This window comes from Xenopus tropicalis, chromosome 8 (assembly GCF_000004195.4).
Source record: "Xenopus tropicalis strain Nigerian chromosome 8, UCB_Xtro_10.0, whole genome shotgun sequence".
Taxonomy (NCBI): domain Eukaryota; kingdom Metazoa; phylum Chordata; class Amphibia; order Anura; family Pipidae; genus Xenopus; species Xenopus tropicalis.
In genome coordinates, this window is record NC_030684.2 from 28,193,588 (window position 1) to 28,213,633 (window position 20,046).

At 41.7% G+C, this 20,046-nt stretch overlaps 2 protein-coding genes across 7 annotated transcripts in view; both read left to right on the forward strand.

The window, feature by feature from the left end:
• The first annotated feature begins 4,119 nt into the window (after positions 1-4,119).
• On the forward strand, positions 4,120-13,565 carry rabepk (Rab9 effector protein with kelch motifs). Of its 3 annotated transcripts, XM_012969577.3 has the most exons (9): positions 4,125-4,226; positions 4,535-4,678; positions 6,198-6,266; positions 6,647-6,804; positions 7,201-7,353; positions 9,881-10,042; positions 10,235-10,384; positions 10,464-10,613; positions 12,293-13,565. In XM_012969577.3, the coding sequence occupies exons 3-9, from the start codon at positions 6,214-6,216 to the stop codon at positions 12,559-12,561; spliced, it is 1,095 nt and encodes a 364-aa protein (XP_012825031.1). In that variant the 5' UTR covers positions 4,125-4,226; positions 4,535-4,678; positions 6,198-6,213; the 3' UTR covers positions 12,562-13,565. The 3 variants fall into 3 exon arrangements, with proteins under 3 accessions (XP_002941691.1, XP_004916799.1, XP_012825031.1); XM_002941645.4 differs by lacking the exon at positions 4,535-4,678 and having other exon boundaries at positions 4,120-4,226; XM_004916742.4 differs by lacking the exons at positions 4,535-4,678; positions 12,293-13,565 and adding an exon at positions 11,633-11,814 and having other exon boundaries at positions 4,120-4,226.
• Positions 13,566-16,546: 2,981 nt separating this feature from the next.
• The window catches only part of golga1 (golgin A1), a 29,334-nt gene continuing 25,834 nt past the window's right edge, over positions 16,547-20,046 (forward strand). For 2 of the 4 annotated variants that reach the window (XM_002941646.4, XM_018096645.1), the window contains exon 1: positions 16,547-16,653. The gene's annotated coding sequence lies outside the window, so the exon portion shown is untranslated. Of the gene's footprint in view, positions 16,654-16,692; positions 17,217-17,264; positions 17,284-20,046 lie in introns of those variants that run through there. The other 2 variants (XM_004916743.4, XM_031891879.1) reach the window with 2 other exon arrangements.

Consider the following 20,046-nt stretch of genomic DNA (forward strand, 5'->3'; position numbering starts at 1 on the left):
TACATACAATTTTCAACCTTTCCACCTCTCCACATCATCTTCTCTTTTCCTATTCTGCTCATTGAGCTCTGGACTCATATTATGTCCCTCTTGCTTGTATCCATTGCAAACCAGGCCATTGTAATAAATGGGCAAAAGGGGCATTTGCCTAGGGCCCACTAGGATAGGGGCCTCTTAGTACAATTTTCACTTGGGATAACTTTTGGCAGAAGTATGCTGCTGAGATGACAGACCCCTCATTTAAATCAACTGGAAGAGCATAGTTACTTCAATTTCTTTGCCTTTTTTTTTTTCTTGTAGCATCACCATTTTGTCACTTTTTCTGCTCCCAGGACTGTTGGTCCCGAGTGGCATACCTGGGGATCATGTCTACTTCAATAAGGGCAGACCATTAATTCACTATTCAAAATGTTCCATTTTGGCCATGTGCACATTTTTAAACTGTTTCCCCAAAATTATGATTCTGCGTGTGAAGAGAAATCGGTGGCTTAAAAAACGTATTCATGCAAAATCTTTTATGGGCACCATGATTAGTTTTGTGTACTGGCCTCAAAATGTAGAGCAGTAATCCCCAGCCAGTAGTTTGTGAGCAACATGTTGCTCCCAACCCCTTGGATGTTTCTCTCCATGGCCCCAGAGCAAGTGCTTATTTTTAAATTCCTGGCTTAGAGGCAAGTTTTGGTTACATAAAATATAAGTATAATACAAGTATAATGTCAAACAGAGCCTTCTGTAGGCTGCCAGTCAACATAGGGGCTACCAAATAGCCAATTATAGCTTGTGTTGGCACCCCAGGAACTTTTTCCATGCTTGTGTTGCTCCCCAACACTTTTTCCATTTGAATGTGGCTCATGGGTATATAAGGTTGGGGATCCCTGATGTAGAGGAACACTGGTCCATTTAACTATGTTTAAACAGATACTATCATCACATCAGTCCTTCTTTTTACAAAACCCTTTAATAGTGGGAAGGGGTGTATTTACAAGGGGATATTTATGAGATTTTATATTAATTTTTCATCAAAACATTAACTAAATAAAGATGCCATTAGGTGCATATTGCTAGCCAGGTTGGGCTAGTGAGAAAAGACCAATTCAAGTTTGTTTTTCTAAACCGAATAAACTTGCATATCGTATACATGCTTATTAATAAGAAGTACTTGTTCGAATAAAAAACTTGAATACCATGTTTTCATGCCTGACTGAATATGGCTTTGTAAATATTTTACCAATGTGTATGGCCATAGTTAAACATGTACACTGAAAGAAATTAATTTGTCAAATATTTTTTGCAATCTGCCCACTGTGTGGGCATTGTGCAAATAGTCATTTTGGAGCACAGATACCTATGGACTGCACCCCGAATAGGACACTGCACACGTTGGGCAGTGTTCCATTTAAGAGGGGCAGGTAGGGGGAGGCATGTAGGCGTCCCCACTCCCACCCCATATTCTACCCCGTGTCATCCAGAGGCACAAGGTATGGGATGGCAGGGTGAAGCCCGCATCAGGGCTCTGTCCTTACTGAGCTGTGCACCCTGGCACTGCTGTCTGCACTGTTTGACTTTTTCTTTTTATAATACTCACAGAAGTTTATGGACAGAATGTGAGGTAGGGCTGAAAACAGGTAGAGTCTCATACTGTAGACACTCTGTACTCTTTGAAATTGCAGGCTCCATTTATTACCATCAGATTTTTTAGGGGAAATTGGCAGGTTCAGAGTTTAGGTAGATCCATCTTTTAAATGGGTGGCAAACATTTAGGATTACTTTTAGTATGTTATAGAATGCCCAATTATAAGCAACTTTTCCATCAGTCTTCATTGTTTATTTATTTTTATTTATTTATTTGCCTTCTTATTCTGCCCACTGACCCCAGTAGGCAAAAAACTGTTCTGTGAGGCTAAAATGTTTTTGTTTTTGTTACTTTTTATTACTAATTTCTATGAGCGTCCTTTCCTATTCATATACCAGTCTCTCATTTAAACTGCTCCCTGGTTGCTAAGGTCATTTGAACCCGAGCAACCAGATGACTGCTGAAATTCGAACTGGAGAGTTGCTGAACAAAAAATAAAATAATTAACAAACACAAATATTGCAAATTGTCTTAGAATATTACTCTCTAAATCATACTAAAAGATAACTCAAAGGTGAACAACCCATTTAACCACTAATAGCACTGGATAGGGTCATTTTTTGTGTTGAATACATGAATGATTTTAATGTTTTTGTTCAGTAGATATGCGGTTTATTTACTAAGTGCATCTGGAATGTGGGTAAATTTACTGTGAGCAGTGCATCCAATAACTTTATGGCAAAAATTTGTAAATCATGAGTGCAGTATGGGATGGCTAAATTGCATGTGCTGTACATTGAATAGTTAGATGCTATTTAGACAACAGAGAGTCGAGTGGCGGACCGGGGTCATGGCTTGGATGGAGGCGGTGTGACTAAGGATGCACTTGGATTGGGTCCAGTTTGGTGTCTCAGACGTGTTAAATGTAATGTTTATATAACAACCTGGCCAAAGGAATGTCACAATACCGAAGCTTGAATGAATCCGAAACCTTCGCACTCGTTGCAATGAATATGATTTTTTCGCACAGGTATGAAAAAGTCCCGCAAATTGACGAAAATATTGCAGAAAATATGCAAAACCTGTAAACTTTAGAAAAATTGATTTTTTGTAATCGGACCTGTCGTACTTTAATGAATGTGCCCCTAAGTCTCAGTTCCCCCAAGAGACCTGTTTAGCTTATTAGTTATAATTGTATCTCACTGCAGGTGTTGCTTGTTAAGTTTTCTGGGCTCTCTGCCAAAAGCTACTTATTTAATTAAGTTTGAGAAAAGTATCTTTTTAGCGTTCAGTACAGGCGATCAAAGGGAAATGAGGGACTTTTCAGTAAGTGTCTGGGACTGCGGGCTGAGCTGTTAAAATCAGGACTGTCCTGCGAAAATCGGGACAGTTGGGAGGTATGCATTACATTCTGTGGACCCAAAACATTTTATGATACACTGTGGCCCACAAGTATTTCATAGCATACTGTGCCCCCCCTAATATTTCATAGATACAGTGGTGGCCCCAAAGCATTTCATGACAGACAGCTGAGTCCCTTAAGCATTTAATGACAGATTCAGAGGTGCCTATCTTATGCCCATTTTATGACAGACACAGTGGTGGCTCCCCAATCATTCAGTGACATACACTATAACATTGAACAGTGATCCCCAACCAGTGGCTTGGGGGCAACATGTTGCTCACCAACCCCTAGGATGTTGCTTTCAGAAGCCCCAAACCAGGTAGTTATTTTTGAATTCCTGACTTGGGGCAAGTTTTGGTTGAATAAAAACAAGATTTACTACCAAATAAAGCCCCTGTAAGCTGATAGTGTGCATAGAGGCCCCTAATAGCCAATCTTAGCCCTTATTTGGCTCCTCCTTGAACTTTTATGGTGCTCGTGTTGTTCTCCAAGTCTTTTTACATTTGACTGTGGCTCACGAGTAAGAAAGGTTGGAGACCCCTAACATAGAAGGTGCAATCCCAAGCTCCCTGCCATTTTCTCTTTAGATAGCTGTGCTTTTTATAGTATTAAAAATGACAGTTTAAAGGTGCTATACAGGGTGCCAAAAATCAGGACCCACAAAAAGCTAGAGGAATGTAGTTATTGTTCAGGGACAGGTGAAGGGCCACCTTCTGAAGTGCTCTTGGATAATTACAAGAAAACATTTTTCTGTGTAAGCAGTTTGCCCTCCAGCTATCACAGAAGCAGAAATTCTTCCACAGGCTGAGGGAAATTTCTATTATAGAGGACTGCCTAGTTACAATCATACAGATCCACAGAGGGTCACACAAAGAGCTGACCCTCTACTTGTAATAACACCATAGTTTGCTCAGACTGTAGATGAAGGGAGATGTGGCTTTCAGACAGGAGAAAGGCAACAGAACAATAGAAAGGGCAACCGCTTTAGTGGAGGTTGTGTTATACACATTAGAAGGCGCAGCAGCTCCACTAACCAACATAAATAAGCATAACAATGTGAGACAGACTAATGAGCCTGGTAGCCGAGAGACAGAGGGCGGGCTTGTGCTGCCATAGCAAAGTTCTGTCACTCACAGTTATGACCACTTCCTGTGGAAGAATGAAGGTACACGCCCAGCATTCATTTTAGCTTAGCAACGGAGCAGGGAGCAACTTTCTGCAGCTCTGATACTATTACAGTTGTAAGAGGTAAACACAATTAAATCTATTTTGTATTTGTGGGGCACTATACATGTACAGGGTCTGTAGTACTTGAAGATAAAGCTGACACCCTGTGCCCCTTTTAACTTGTTTAACACATCTCCAGACCATCAGGGGGGTTGCTAATATGTTATTGTTTGGTGTATAGTAGTTACACGTTGAGGCACATAAGCCTTTCAGGTCACAGCTGAATGGGACTCGTGCTCCCTATGGTACCCTATAGTGAGAAATGTACTTTCTGAATTAGGCGGTATTTGTATGTAATCTGTGTGATTTATACACCTTCTGTTTTACAGTGCTGCGGAATATGTTGGAGCTTTAGAAGTATGTGTCAATCTTCATCCATTTTGAGATACAGCTATGGGATCCCTTATCCAGAAACCCGTTATCCAGAAAGTTCCGAATTACGTAATGGCCATCTCCCATAGACTCCATTATAAGTAAATAATTCTAATTTTTAAAAATGATTTCCTTTTTCTCTGTAATAATAAAACAGTAACTTGTACTTGATCCCAACTAAGGCATAATTAATTCTTATTGAGGCAAAACCATCCTATTGGGTTTATTTAATGTTTAAATTATTTTTAGCAGACTTAAGTTATGGAGATCCAAATTATGGAAAGATCCCTTATCTTGTCCTGAGCATTCTGGATAATAGGTCCCATACCTGTACATGCTGCCGAGGCCAAAGGCAGAAAAATTCCTCTACAGAATGATAACCGGTATTTACTATATACCTGGCAGGAAATTAACTGGTCTGAAATACCTTTCTACTCAATGCCATGTCACCATAGTCTTCTGGAGCCCCAGCATCTTCTGCACTTGTGTTTGCACAGTAATGCATTAGTGAAGAATTTTGATACACAGCTTGTGCTCAGTGCAGCACAGAGTATGCTGAGAAACCTAAAGTCTATGGCAGAATGGCACTGAGAAGAACGCTGGCCATTGCATGCACTGGCATTTCTGGAAGAAGAGCAGTGCCAGTCTGTGGTCTAAAGTAAGGGACAAGAATCACTGTGGGTGCTTACAACTTGGAACGCCTAACTTACTCTGCCTTTCAGGTCAATGGCGCATGATTACAGAGAAAAGGTGATATGCTGCCTTTTCTCTTGAAATCTGCTGTGTGTGTGCATGCTGACGGGCTGAACCCATTCCTTTCGGCACATACACATTCAGACAGAGGAAGGCATCAGATTGTCTAGGAAAACTACAAATGTGCCATTGGCCTAAACCTTATGCAGAATGGCCTTTTGCCCAGGTCACTGTACAGAGCATCCCAGTATTTTCTCATTGGGGGTAATTTGCAGACACGCTGGACACAAAAGCATGCCTCTTAGTCTTCATTCAGAAAGAACTTTAGGCTGATGCCACACGGGTGTATTCTCGGCAAGCTAAAAAACGCTTGGCGATAATACACCCGCTACTCTACATTTACCTTGTGCCTGCACCCGAATGAAAGAAATACGCTCGGGTGCAGGCACATGTAGTCGATATCCACCAAAAAACGCCTGTGCCTGCACCCGAGCTTATTTCATTCATTCGGGTGCAGGCACAGGTAGGAGCATATGGTAGTATTTTCGGCAAGCGAATTTAGTCTTGCCGAAGATATACGCGATACGCTGTGTGTGGCATCGACCTTATGTCCAGATTCTGGCTGTGCTCTGCACCTTCCACTGAATAAAATATGTCACACAAGTTAGGAGACATAGCGGGAGACACCTGTGTGCTTCCCCCTTACCTGCTGGTAACAGTGCTGCTGAATGCAGAATGCACCTAATTTATTAGGTGAATGCAGGTCTTGGATCTGGGTGCAGATTGTGCAGGTTGGTTCAAAACCTTTGTGCATAAGTGACTTAAATAAAAGTCAGCCGTATTTGTCTGAGGGCTTGATAGTATTAGTTTAAATGCAATACTAGAACAACCTTGACAATAATGCTCTTCATTTAATTTGTGATATAGGTTGTAATTTAGAAACATGGGACTTCTAGAAGTATTGGAGCCAGAAGACCTGCCAAAGACGTCAACATGGTGAGCTGTTCTATTTGCACTACCAGTAGTGTTGTGCAATCACTATAACATTTGTTTTTTTTTTAAATAATGATTTTGGTTTATACCACTTAGAATTACTTTTAAACATTTAGATATTGTTATCCTGAACCAGAATGTTTGAATATTTATTAATAGATTCTGCAGTTTGCTAATAGACGGTCTGTTGTTGCCAGTTGCTATTTCATCTTACCCATATAAATTCTTTTCATTCTAATTAAGGGGTTACATTTACAGCAGTATAATCCTGTGTCCAACATAAATTGAGTTTGTCTTGGACATGAACGCCACTGAGTATTTTAATAAAATATATGTTAAGTACTGTTCATATTTTGATAATGGCACTGGCTGTATATTTTCAGGTATGCTTTGGTGCCCCGTGGAGAAGGACCAAGTGCACGAGTGGGTCACACATGCATGTATGTGCCTTCCAGCGAGGATTCTTCAAAGGGAAAAGTTCTTGTTCTTGGTGGGGCTGATCCTAGTGGCTGCTTTTCTGATATTTACATGATAGATCTTGGTAAGAAAAAGTAATTGTTTGGTAGTTTGATTCATTCAAAATAACTAGAAGACATTTTTCTGTTTTTTTTATCTCTCTCATTTAAGCAGTTGCCTAATCAAAGCATAGAAACCATAGCAAAATTATTTTAAAGTGAACTTTCCATTTAAACTGATTGCCTCATTTATGTTCTTTGAATCTGAATTACAACAGTGCATCCCTGTATTGCAATCTTGTTACAGACATGGCTAGGTACAATAGGACAGATGATCTGAAAACAGTTTTGGTGCTAAGCTGTACTTCTGGAAGAGAACTGGCTTAACTCTGCATGGCATTGTCCATATGTCTCATTTGCTATAAAGTTCTTTTTAGTTCTGTAATGATTTGTGTGCCTTACTTAGATTTTGTTTTCAATAGATAATCACGAGTGGGACAACCCAGATTTAGAAGGCCTGTTACCCCGTTATGAGCATGCAAGCTTCATTTCTGGTAGAAGTCCAGGCAACATCTGGGTATTTGCAGGAGCGGAACAAGCAGAAAATAGGAACTGTGTTCAGGTCTTAAACCCAGGTATACAGCCTCGCATTCTAATTCAAAGAATCTTTTACTGATATGACATTGAATGATAAGGCTAATCCCACATAGCCTTTCACGCAGCCTGATGCTCACCCTGCATTTATCTGCAGGCCAAGAATCAGTCCCCTGTGACATTTTCCTAACCTATCCTGTTTATCTCCTGTTTGTTTCCTAAATGCTGCCCTGCTGATAGTTTAACAGTACTTTTCTTTTTTTCTTAGGGCCGTGACAGACGGGGAGATTAGTCGCCCGCAACAAATCTCCCTTGTCGCGGGCGACTAATCTCCCCGATATGCCATCCCACCGGCGATTTACATTTTAGCCAATGGCATGGCATTTTGAGGAGATTTGTCGTGCATCGACTAATCTACCCGTGTGCCACAGCCCTTATAGTACAGGTATGAGACCTGCTATCCAGAATGGTTTGGACCTGGGGGTTTCCAGATAAGGGATATTTCTGTAAAGGTGGCCAAACATGTAGCAATAACGATCTTTCCTGTGACCATTGGTCGTTCATTTCCCCATTGACGTTCAGGGCTGAATCGTATGATATGGAGGTAGATACAATAGGGATTATACCTCCATCTGCCGATTCAGTCCTAAACGGAGATTTTGCTTGGGCGCCTTTAATGGCGCCTGATCAAAATCTTTTAACCAGTGCGATCGACGAGACGACTGATATCTTGCAGCCTTTTCGATGTTGGTCACGTTGGCTTGCCAAATAAGGTTTTGTACGATAATATCAGTGCGTTTATGGCCAGTTTTATTTGGATCTCAGTACCTTAAGTCTACTAAAAAATCATTTAAACATTAAATATACCCAATAGGATTTTTTTGCCACCAGTAAGGATTTTCTTCCTTTAAAATTAGCAGTGTCGGTTAAGTGGCCTAACAGGCTACCAGGAAAACTCCTGGTGGGCCCAGGTGTCAGTGAACCTCTTGCTTCTATTTATTTAGCTGATTTCATGGTGATTCCCTATTTCTGTATGGGAACATGGAAGCTTGATAGATGGAAGAATATAGCATAGGTATATAGAGAAAAGAGACTATGATAATAAAGAGTTTGAAGGAGGAGGGGAGGAATTAAAGTTTTAGAGCAGGCCCATCGTCCAGGGTTTTCTGGAGGGCCCCTGCCATCTCAGTCCAACACTGAAAATTTTTATTATTTTCTTTATGGGAGATGGCCTTTCTGTAATTCAGAATTTTCTAGATAATGGGTTTGCAGATAATGGATCCCATACCTGTATAAGGTATAGTACTAAAGAAAAAGGAATATAGAACACTGAATGCTGTGTAAACAAGATAAAGATGGGAGGTGCTTTCCCCAAAAAATGTTGTGACTGTGTATATGGCACCTTGTAAAAGTTCTGAGCATTTTTATCAGAGAGTGAACTTTTACTTTCGCCCTTTGATAAATATGTTCCTGAAAATCCCATACAGGTGAACTGGAGTGGCAGAATATCCTACTGTTGACCTGTATCAAGCTTCATAAATATGCCCCTTAGAGTCAGCATAATGTGGTACTTCAGTTTTATCTTTAACTGTTAGTATGATGCAGAATTTCATATTCTTAGCAAACTGGCTTTCATTAATTTTTCTTTATATTTTTTATGATTTTCAAATAGGGTCACTTACCCAGTAGCTAAACCACTATTGCTCTGTGAGACTACATTTTTAATGTTAATACTACTTATTATTTGTCTTATTCATACACCACTTCAACTGACTGAGAAGTGCTGCACATTCCTTGGAGTACACAAAATGTAAATTTGAAATAAAAATAGACAGCAGCATGATCTTACAATAAAAGTTGATCTTTATTTGGTCAGCTAAAATGCGAGGCCAGGGCCTTGCCGAGTTACCAACCTTAATCCTAGGCACAATGTATTCCATGTTTAAAACTCTTTTATACATGTGGTACACTAGCGCTACCTTGTGGTTATTTTAAAAACATCATACAAAATGACATTGAAAGAAATATTAAATAAATACAAGAAATGTGAAAAATACATTCATGAAAAAAACATATAGAATATTAATGTTTTGGAAGTGAAAAGATGGATTTGTATGAATAAAACATAAAGGGGCAGATTTATAAAATTTTTTGTTTACATAAAAACTCACCCACGTTCTGTTCATTTCTATGGGATTGTTAGAAGCGTATTCATCAAATGGTGAGTTCTAACTTTCACCCATTAATAAATACGCTTCTAAAAATACCATCAGATTAAATAGAAAATTGGTGAGTTTTTGTGTATTAAATTCTAACCTCAAATTTTGATAAATCTGGGTGAAGCCCTATTGGTGGCCAGACTCCATAAAGTTAACATATCAAGTTGGAATGCATATTAAGATGAGAGCATCCTCCACTAATATTAATACCAAAATTGATAATCCAGGCCACCCTCTCTCCTTCTCAAAGCAGTTGTAATTAGTTATTTCTTAAGCAGCAAACTTTATTTTGTAAGCCTGACTTTTTGTATATATTTTTAGTGGTCCATTGTTTTTGTTTTTATTTAAGGGATGCCTTCATGGAAAAGCCCAAAAGTGGGAGGAACACCACCATCTCCAAGGACTTTCCACACCTCCTCTGCCTCTATTGAAGATAAGCTCTATGTGTTTGGAGGAGGAGAAAAAGGAGCAGAACCAGTGACAGACACCAACCTTTACATATACGATGCAGGTAATATATACTGCAGCAGTTGGGCCTTTTTGGTTATTCTTGATTCTGTTGTTGCCAAGTTTTTTTTTGGTAGGTAGATGACTTTGCATTTTATACAATTTATTATAATGCATTGTTATGTAATGGACATATTATAAAATTGTTGGATGGTAGCTCTTGGCATTTTAAAATGAAATGAGCTATTTTTTTCAGCTAACATGACATGGACACAGCCAGTGACATCAGGAGATCCCCCACAGGCTCGCCATGGCCATGTTGTTACAGCAGTAGGTAGTAAGCTGTATGTTCATGGTGGCATGGCAGGGAGCACCTTTTTCAAAGACATGTTTTGTATAGATACAGGTAAATCTCATATTTCCATTTGATTATTCCTTCTTTTCAGTTCCTGTGGAACAAATATCTAAACCTTGCTTTATTCTAGATACTATGAAATGGGAATGTTTGAAGACAAAGGGGGATCTACCTCCTGCTTGTGCAGCTCATTCCTCTGTGGCTTGGAAATCCTATATTTATATCTTTGGTGGCATGACCAGCACAGGGGCTACAAACTCTATGTACAGATATGACACAGGTATGTCTAATCCATAGGTATGCAATATACTTTTACTTTGCTTTATGCCATTTTCATGCAAATCAATAGATTTTCAGTGCCTCGTCATGTGCTGACCCATGCAGGTATCCTAAGAAATAACCTTAGTTCCTGATGTAAACAATAGATAGTAATATTTCTACTGGAATCAGCAATGGCATTGGGGGAAAACTGTGGGTCCAATACACAGCAGATCTTCTTTAGTTTATTCCTCCAATATGGGAGGACAGTACTTGTGACATTATTCTGCACAGCGCATACTCAACCCAAAAGTTAATGTTGCAAACCGACTGTGAGCACTCCTACTCTTTTGTACAAATCACTGGTTGCTAGGGTAAGTGGCACTGTTGCAGCCAGATTTTTCTATTTCTTATTATTATGCTTTAGCTTTGTGTTAATTCCAAGCTGGAGAACTGAAAAAATGTTTCTTAAAGTTACTATAAAATGTTCTATGAGAATCCATAGGAAAGTGTCAGTATTACTGAACAGTTACAATATAGAAATCTAGCTAACAAAAAATCCCTCAAGGGCACCACCCAGCTGAGCGGTACTTACCTAAGCATCACTTCAACACAGCAAAAGGATTCTCAGCTGTTGTAATTAGCTTATGAAAGTATTGTGCCACCTCCAACCCAGCATGACACAGAAAAACAATGTGGCTCCTTTTTCTTTCAGTCCCCTTCATGATGAGCAGGTATCACTGCACTAGGGGCAGTGGCGTAACAAGTTGTTGCTGGGCCCCCCTGCAATAGAAATCTTTGGAGGGGCCCGGCAAGCACAACCTGCTCCCTGCCTGCTTGCACGTGTGCACCCCTGCTGCATCTGGCAGGGGGTGCATGGTGCAAGCAGGTGGCCAGGAGGCTCAAATTTCACACATTTTCCTTTTAGGTATTGACTAGAGAAGGCGGATTTCTGTGAAGCAGATCCCAAAGTCTAGGCCCCCTTGTCTCATATGTGCAAGTAGTTGGGAAGGAGGCTTAACGTTTACATTTTCCCATTAGGTAATGACTGGGGAGGATGGATTTCTGTGAAGCAGACCGGGCCCACTTGTCCCCCTGCCCCCCACCGACCGAGGGGTCTGCCTCATTCAGAATACTGACCGTTCCTATGAATTTTCCTACGGACATTTTAGTATTCCTTTAACCTGTCTGCACAGTAAAAGATCCACTAGTTTGATGTCTCTCTTTCAAACCACTGCCTGGTTGCTATGTTAAATTCAACACGAGCAACCTGTTAGCTGCCAAACTTCCAAACTGGAGAGCTGCTGAACAAAAATCTAAATGATTCAAGAACAGCAAATTGTAAAAAAAAAAAAAAAAAAAAAAGTCAATTGCAAATTGTCTCAGAATAGCATTGTCTACATCATATACATCATAGCAAAAGTTAATTTGAAGGTAAGCTACTTCTTTAAGGGGTTTTCAAACCTGCCCAACAGATGTCTTGCTGATTTGTGGCCACATATTGCTCAGACAGGTAGTCCTGAGCACCTTATACAGTACATGGACTGATAAGCTGCTAATTCGGTGTGGAGGGGCAGAGTTGTCAGCTTTAAATGGGCCTTGTATGGCCAACTTTAGAATACAGTGTCTACAGAGCAGCTGTACCTAGAACTAAACTAACTTGCTGTTTTTTGTGTTTATATTTCCTGTATATTCCTTTAGAAACACTGGTGTGGAAACAATTGAAATTTGATTCTGAATGTCCTGCTGCAAGGTTGGATCATTCCATGTGTCTCCTTCCATGGAATACAAGCACTAATACAGATAATGCTGAAAAACTTCCTTGTAATGGGGAAAGTAATCTAAAAGAAAGTTCATCTGCAACGAGCAAGACTTTGGAAAGGGGGATTGTTCATCTATGTTTGATATTCGGAGGCATGGATACAAATGGAGAAGTGTTCAGTGACTGCTGCGTGACTGTACTCCAGTGATATTTGTCTTGAAGAAAAAAAAGTTTGGGAAATATAAAGTACCGGTAATCCAATGACTATGCCAACAAGTACACTGCTTGGTTTTGTCCAGTGAAGAATCTAATCTGCAACTGTCTTGTGAGTCATCGCTGCTGATCTTGCTCTCTTAGTGAGGGGAAAATCATGTCCTAAAATAAACATTGGTTTGAAAATGAGTACAAACATAGTACAGTACATAAAGCTACAACTAAACATAGTTTTGTAAGGGTAGTACCTATGTCAAAGGCAGTGTCTATTTCTCCGTGTTATGGCTATTGACAATAGGTGTACATGTTGCAGGGATTATAAGTGGGCAGGTGTTGAACTAACGTGATGCTATATACATGTACCTTTTTCATGCACCCCTTCATTTTCCTGCAGTTTATGCCTGTCAGACATGTCAGTTCAGTGATCCCCCAGCAGTGTCTCACAAGCAACATGTTGGTTGGATGCTGCTTCCAGGTATACTGCCAAACAAAGCCAGCCCACATAGGCAGCTTATCGGCCTGTGTAGGGGCAGAAATGAGGGGCCTGTCTGACCGATATCTGGCCTGAAATTGGCCAGGTTAGAAAATTCAGTTGGATCGGGGACAGCATCGGCTCATTGATGCGGTCCCCAAACCGACTGCCCCATTGCTGTCAGTATAATTAGATCGATTTTTTGTTTTTACCTACACGCTCCCCGATATCACCCACCCGTAGGTGGGGATATTGGGTGAAGATCCGCTCCCTTGGTGATCGCGCCAAGCAAGCAAATCTCAACGTGTATGGGGACCTTAAGTCCATTTTCTAAGATCAGTCAAGAATAAGTATTTCTGAGTGGTGGTCAACCTCTGACCACCAGGTCTGCCTGCCAAACTATTTCCCATAGTGGTCTATGGGAAGTGGTGACAGAGGGACAGTTATGAACACAATGGTTTAGTAACAATCGAGATTATATACCATAGGCCTAATGTGACATGACAATAAAAAACATATTCTGGAAACTGGCTTACCATAATGCTTTTTCTCTTTGCAGCAGGAGCCTCATGAGGCAGTCAGCAAATGTACTTGTACAATTATCTTGCCTTACGTCTTCGTTACCATGGTAGGGTCTACTTTAACTCTGCTATGCAGTGTCGGACTGGCCCACCAGGATACCAGGAAAACTCCCGGTGGGCCCAGGTGTCAGTGGGCCCTCTTGATTCTATTTAGCCTATTTCATGGCCATTCCCTATTTCTGTATGAGAACAAGGTAGCTTGATGGATGGAAGAATAGAGTATAGTATGTAGAGAAAATAGACTAGGATAACAAAGAGTTTGAGGGAGGAGAGGAGGAATTTTTTGAGAGTGGGCCCATTGAACAGGGTTTACTTGTGGGCACCTGCCATCTTAGCCCGACACTGCTGCTATGCCATCAAGATCTCCTAGCCTTGATTGGTTTTCTGGTGAAAAATCTTCATTGCTATTGTTAAACAAACACCCATCTCATAATTTATTTGAAAAATATTTACATATTAGAAGTTGTGGGCAACTGCTCTTAATTACTGGTCATCAGCTGAATATCTAATGGTAAATCATAATCTAATTTTTGAACACCCGTCTCTTTCACTAATATGGCTTCAGCCTTATTACTCATTCCCTTATACAAGGTTTCAGATCTAGGACAAAAAAGGATAATTCACTGGGGGTGCCAAGATGTTAGGCAGCCCACATTGAATTATATTGCAGGCATGGCAAATACCTGTCAAAGCTATAGGAAAATGGCTGACAGTAAGTGCTACAGTCTGGACAGTATCTTCCTTTATTTGAACTCAGAATCTGTAACTCAGTTTTTCGGTGACAATCTTTGTATCAAAACTGTGAGGTCACTGCATTCTTGAGTACACTGATATAATTAATAATTGCCGGACCCCACACTAAATTTTAGGACCCCCTTAAATTTTTGTGTAAGACATGTAACTACTTATTATTGCCCCACTGGGCCCCTCATCAGTCACATGGTCTTTAGGTGGAGATAACTGATAATCAAAAATATTTGATTCTCCCGTCTACTTTTCTAATAACTGGATCCCCTGTTACCATGATCTGCCTTGCCCTTATAAAACTCTGCCCGCGAACCCTAGGGTGCTGATTCAACTTGATCCCTACATTCTTAACCTAACCCTAACTTAAACCTGCCCTTACCACCGTCAGGATGGCAAAGAGGCCCAGGTTTGTGGCGAGGCCACAAAGGGCCTAGGGCAGCACACATTTAGGGGCGGTATGGTGCCCAGCTGCACCTGAACTTTGTTCTCAGAGCATGGAGCACTGGGGTCTAGGCTCGCTGGAGTTTTCTGTGCATTATGTCCCCAGTGCTCCGTGTGTAAGATAAATGGTTGTGCATGTGAATGATCCTGGGAATGGGGGTAGGGAGTGAGGGGAGGCGCCTGACATGGGGCCTCTGGGCGCACAGTGGACAAATCTGGCACAATTGGCAAATCAGGTGAGATGAACTATCTGTGGGACACACTGCATTTTGAACCGTTGTTCCCTATGCAAACAACCTGTCAATTTTAACTCTGCACTCCCTCTGACATTGTTGCTTAGCGACTGCTCTAAAGCTGGCCATGCATGCTAAGACAAACAAATCTCTCTGATATGCCCACTTCAGGCAAACTTGATTACAATGGGCTGTTTCAATTTCAATGAGCTGATGCCGTCTCCGATCCAATGGAAAAATCAAATCTGTCTGATCGACATCTGCCCGATTATTGCCAAAACATCAATCGGTGGGGTAACCTAACCTGAAGAATAAACATGGTCTTTATAGGACATATCAGAAAGAAGCCCTCCAGTTGTCCTTGTCTACTTCTAGCCAATGGTCCTGGCAATTCTTGTTCTTGATGGGCTAGTGGGGCAACCACCTGAGGCTGAATTTTTTGTGAAGGTGCATGCGATCCTATACCTAGTGCCTAGCTGAAGGACCACTTCCTAAGTGGGTTCAGGTCACAAAATGCTATTGTTGGTACAGGTTTAGCCTCAGCTTTTGCTATTGCCCGACCTGCCACTTTGAGAACATGCTTGTTACGTACTAGCAAGCCCTCGCTGTTAGTAATGTCAGTGGCAGACAGGCTTGGACTGGGATTCAAAATTGGCCCTGGCTTTTCAAGTACACAGAGGCCCAAACAGCCCCCAAGGCCCTTCTGGCATTTGCCAGAATCCACAGATTGCCAGTCTAGGACTGGTGGCGAGCCCCTTCCATTCCATGACATCACTTACAGGTTTTGGTTCAGTTCAAAGAAAGGTTCCTTGATCTTGGGCAGGTCAGGGTTGGGCACAGGTCATAGTTTTTGTGACCTGCATATCAGGGCTACATATCCAGTGCCACCCTAGGCATCGTACCTAAATGTGCCCCTCGTGTTGACATCACTTCCAAAGTGACGTCACTCCATTGCCTATAGTTGGCCTGTACCCCTCACCCCTAGGGATTTCAATTGGTTCGATCTGGTGGCTTGGGAGGTTTTTTATTCATTTATTTAAAAAAAAAATTGTATTATATAGGTGCCCAAGGGCTGCCCCCCTAAAGCCACCTGCCTGATCCCACACCAGTAACCCCACTTTTTGGGTATGTACCCACACATCACCAATCAGGAGGGTCTCCTAGTTACATTACATACACTTACAGCCCAAATTTATTACTGAAGGGAGTTGTGGCTATCTGACAACAAGAGCCACTGCCTCAATAGATGGTGAATGTTCCATAGGAGACTGTTATACACAAGTAAAGGTTATACTCCAGGGAATGTGAGCGAATGGATAATTATGGTACACAATGGTAGTGTTTGGGGAGAGTTGCAGCTCCAGCCACCATGAATAGGAACAATGTGACAGGGCTGTAACAGGCTTAGAGAACAATGTGACAAGGCTGTAACAGGCTCAGAGAGCACAGGGACGGGGGCGGGGCTTGTGCTGCTGCGGCATAGCTGAGGTGTCACTCACAGTTATGACCACTTCCTGTGGAAGAATGAAAGAACACGCCCAGCTCTCGTTTCAACCTAGCCACGGAGCAAATAGGATATCTTTTCAGCTGTGATGTTATAACATTTGTAAGAGGTAAAAATTTCCATTCTAACCCATTTTTTCCCTCCTAGGGCTCTGTACATTTAGAGAAAGGCGGCGTATAGTACTAGGAGACGAGGCATATTACGACCCCTTTGACAGAACTCTAATGTTACTAGGGAGATGCAAGCCAGTGGGATATTGTGATAGGAAACAAGCATAGGAAGGCATGCTGCCCCTTTCACAACTACTCTCTCCCCCCCATGTTCCATTTTTCTTGTATTTGCCCTTTGCCACTTTATACAGCACATAGGGGTAGTACAGTGGCCTGTGTTTGGTGCTACTAGAAACTGCAGTGGGTTTATTGGCAAGTTCTCCCCTGTGCTAAGTGGTACATCCCAGGATACCACATTTGACCTAAACAGCTGTTGTGACCAAGCCAACAGCTGCTGTCTGCCTTCTTCAACAACCCTCCAATTGGAATCCATCTCACCTGACATTATGGGCCACATCTGCTGAGCAGCGCTTGAAATGCTGGTATCATCATTAAAGAGGGACACTAATGGAATGTAACTGTTGTGGAGCTACAGCGATGGTGTATTTTTCAGTTTTGAAAGGTATGAGACAAACACTAATACGCTGACCTTGCAACAGCACCTGTCTGGTGTCCAGGATAACATACAGGTACTTTGAACCCTTTGCATGCTTCTGACCGCTGCATACTGGGAGTTGTAGTTCAGCAATGGCTAGAGAAACAGATCCATAAGGCTGTTCTTGGGTTGCAATGGTGAACTTAGCATAGAAACCTCTAAAGTCTTCCCTTTTGGGATCAGGCATTTACTTCTCTTACCACTGGCCTGAGAAAACAAGGCAATATTTCTGATGACAACACTTTTCTGATATTCTGAACTACCAATTTCTGGGCAAAGCCTTCTGGACCAAGTAGGCAGATTGTTGACCCATGTATGGGGCCCTCTGATGGGCCCGCCTGACATATATCTGGCCAAAATCATCCAGATCTTGATTGGCCAGCTGTAAAAATCTCATCAGGGTAAAGACCACATCGGCTTCTGGTTGCGGTCCTTGCAACGATGGCCCGCATTTTTGTTGCAATGATCTGGCAGCCAAGTCGGACCTCAAGGTGGGCATATCTGGGAAAGATCCACTCTTTTTATGAGATGAGGTGGACAATATCGGGCTGATCTAATTGTTTGACTCTCTTTTTGAATGTATAGCCAGCTTATGGCCATAGCATCCAATTAGAGTTTTTCTTTAAGCAGTTTTATCTAAGAAAACAGAGGCATTTGCTGTTGTTTGCTACTTAATTTAAAGGATAAAGAAAGATGAATTCTGAGGGGTGGTTCCAATATGCACTCCCCAGTAAATAACTAACTAAATAACTAACTAAGAGAGCACTATGCTTCCGTTTTATATACCATCCCCAGGTGTCCCTAGTTCCTGCCAGTAAGGTAGGATGGTAGTGCTCCACTTTCCAGTTTTAACTAAAAGGAGCACCAGCCTGGGGATAAAAAAAAAAAAAGGGACATCTAACATATTGGCTCTCCCCAATGAATCCATTTTTCTTTGTCTTTTAAAAATACCAATGGTTTGTGAATCTTTCTATTACATTGATTAATATCTCATCTCCCATTTATTATAATGTGAGCTGAATGTATATTTACTCTTTTTTGGTTTCCTTGCGAGGCAACTTCGGAAAGCTGAAGTAAATTACTACTGGCAGGAAAACATTTAGAGGAGATTACTCGCCACTGCTAGAGGAGATTAATCGCAGGGCAACTAATCTCTTTGTGTGTCACTGGCCATAGGCTAAGGACCCATGGAGAGAGTTGGTCACGATAGATCACTGCTACTGCGAGTGACTAACTGTTCCAAATGTGTTTCCACCAGTGACTCTTTCTGAAGTTGCGCAAGGTTTCCTTCTGCAGGCAACTTTGAGTGCCTTCGGAAAGCCAAAGTGATGCATTGCCCTTTCTACTGGCAACTCCTATTGTTGTCGGTGGAAAGGCATTTTGGAGTGGGTAGTCGCACGCGGTAGCAGCAATGTATTGTAGGCGACTAACTTTATGGGTCCCTAGCCTTAGTGTTGCATGCACAATACCCCGGTATTGATCTAGAGGGGCCATAGGCATCTGAATAACATCCAGGTATCATTTTTATATAGTGATCACAATATGGATAGTTACCCAGAATGAAAGAAGGCTAGCAGTGGATGCTGGTAATTGTAGTACAGTGATGAATGGCTATATGTTTGATTGGCATGGCTAGTGGTCCCTCTTTTTTGTTATTTGTGTTTGCAAATAATGATTGCTTGAAGCTTTCCATATTTCCCTGAAATGCTTTAAAGTTTGTGTGTAGTATATGCATTTGTTTCCGTCCAGTCACTCAATTTGTGTTACGAAATCCTAACAGCTGATCTGTCAGCCTTCCCCTTTATGATTTCAGTGGCTCGTTCCTGTTGGCTGGAAAGACTGTCATTTCTGTGTGTCAGAGCAGCCTGTGGGCCGTTCAGGCTTCCCTATGTAATGGATCTGAATTTCTGCTAACTCTAACGTATGAAAGATTAGATCAGTCATGTTTCACTGCGAGGCACCTTGGTATCAGTTCCTGTTGTTGTTCTTGAGGGATCATTAGGACATGTTGCCCCTGCAATGCTTTAGGGCTCTGGCACACGGGGAGATTAGTCGCCCACGACAAATCTCCCTGTTCACGGGCGACTAATCTCCCCGACTTACATTTTCACCGGTGGCATGGCAATTCGGGGAGATTAGTCGCCCGCGAACAGGGAGATTTGTTGCGGGCGACTAATCTCCCCATGTGCCAGAGCCCTTATTATCCTGCAGGCTTGATCAGATATGTTGTAGCTCTTCCTTTTACTTTATGTTGACAATAAGATGCACTGTTCAGAGTGCAATATCAAGTGCAATCGCTATGTTTTTTCCCCACAATGCAGTTTCTCCAGAATTCAGGCACAAGCGGAATCAAACAGGTGATTTTCATGACACAATAGTGCTGTGCCTGCCACTGTTACATTATAAATTGGGTGCAGTTGCTGACTGGAGTCATATCCAGTATTCAGCATGCGACAAATGGATGTGCCCTATTCTTTTTGTGCCAGTGTGCAGGGCACCAAGGGAACCCTGGAGCTACTGCCTGGTCAGGAGGTGGCGGTTGGGTCAGTGAGCGCAGATTCGGAACACAAGGCAGGAAGGACTGAGCAATGCCAAGTGCAATTGTACAGAAATGTGAAGAGTTCATTTTGACCAAGTACTTTCCCAGTCTGACCCTCACCAAACACAAACCTCCAATGGTCGCCCAAATTTCAACTTGCACATAACTACTCAGCTCCTTCTAAAGAGGTGTCTTAATTATTTCTCAGTACCTCAGGTACACCAGACTTTTTCTCCACCCATGGGAATACACCTGTTG

What these genes read in the sequence shown, in the direction of transcription:
- rabepk (XM_002941645.4), top strand. Translation starts at nt 6,214, where the DNA reads ATGGGACTTCTAGAAGTATTGGAGCCAGAAGACCTGCCAAAGACGTCA. An exon ending in CTGCCAAAGACGTCAACATG is followed by an intron (nt 6,267 to 6,646) that starts GTGAGCTGTTCT and finishes GTATATTTTCAG; the next exon opens with GTATGCTTTGGTGCCCCGTG. An exon ending in TATTTACATGATAGATCTTG is followed by an intron (nt 6,805 to 7,200) that starts GTAAGAAAAAGT and finishes TGTTTTCAATAG; the next exon opens with ATAATCACGAGTGGGACAAC.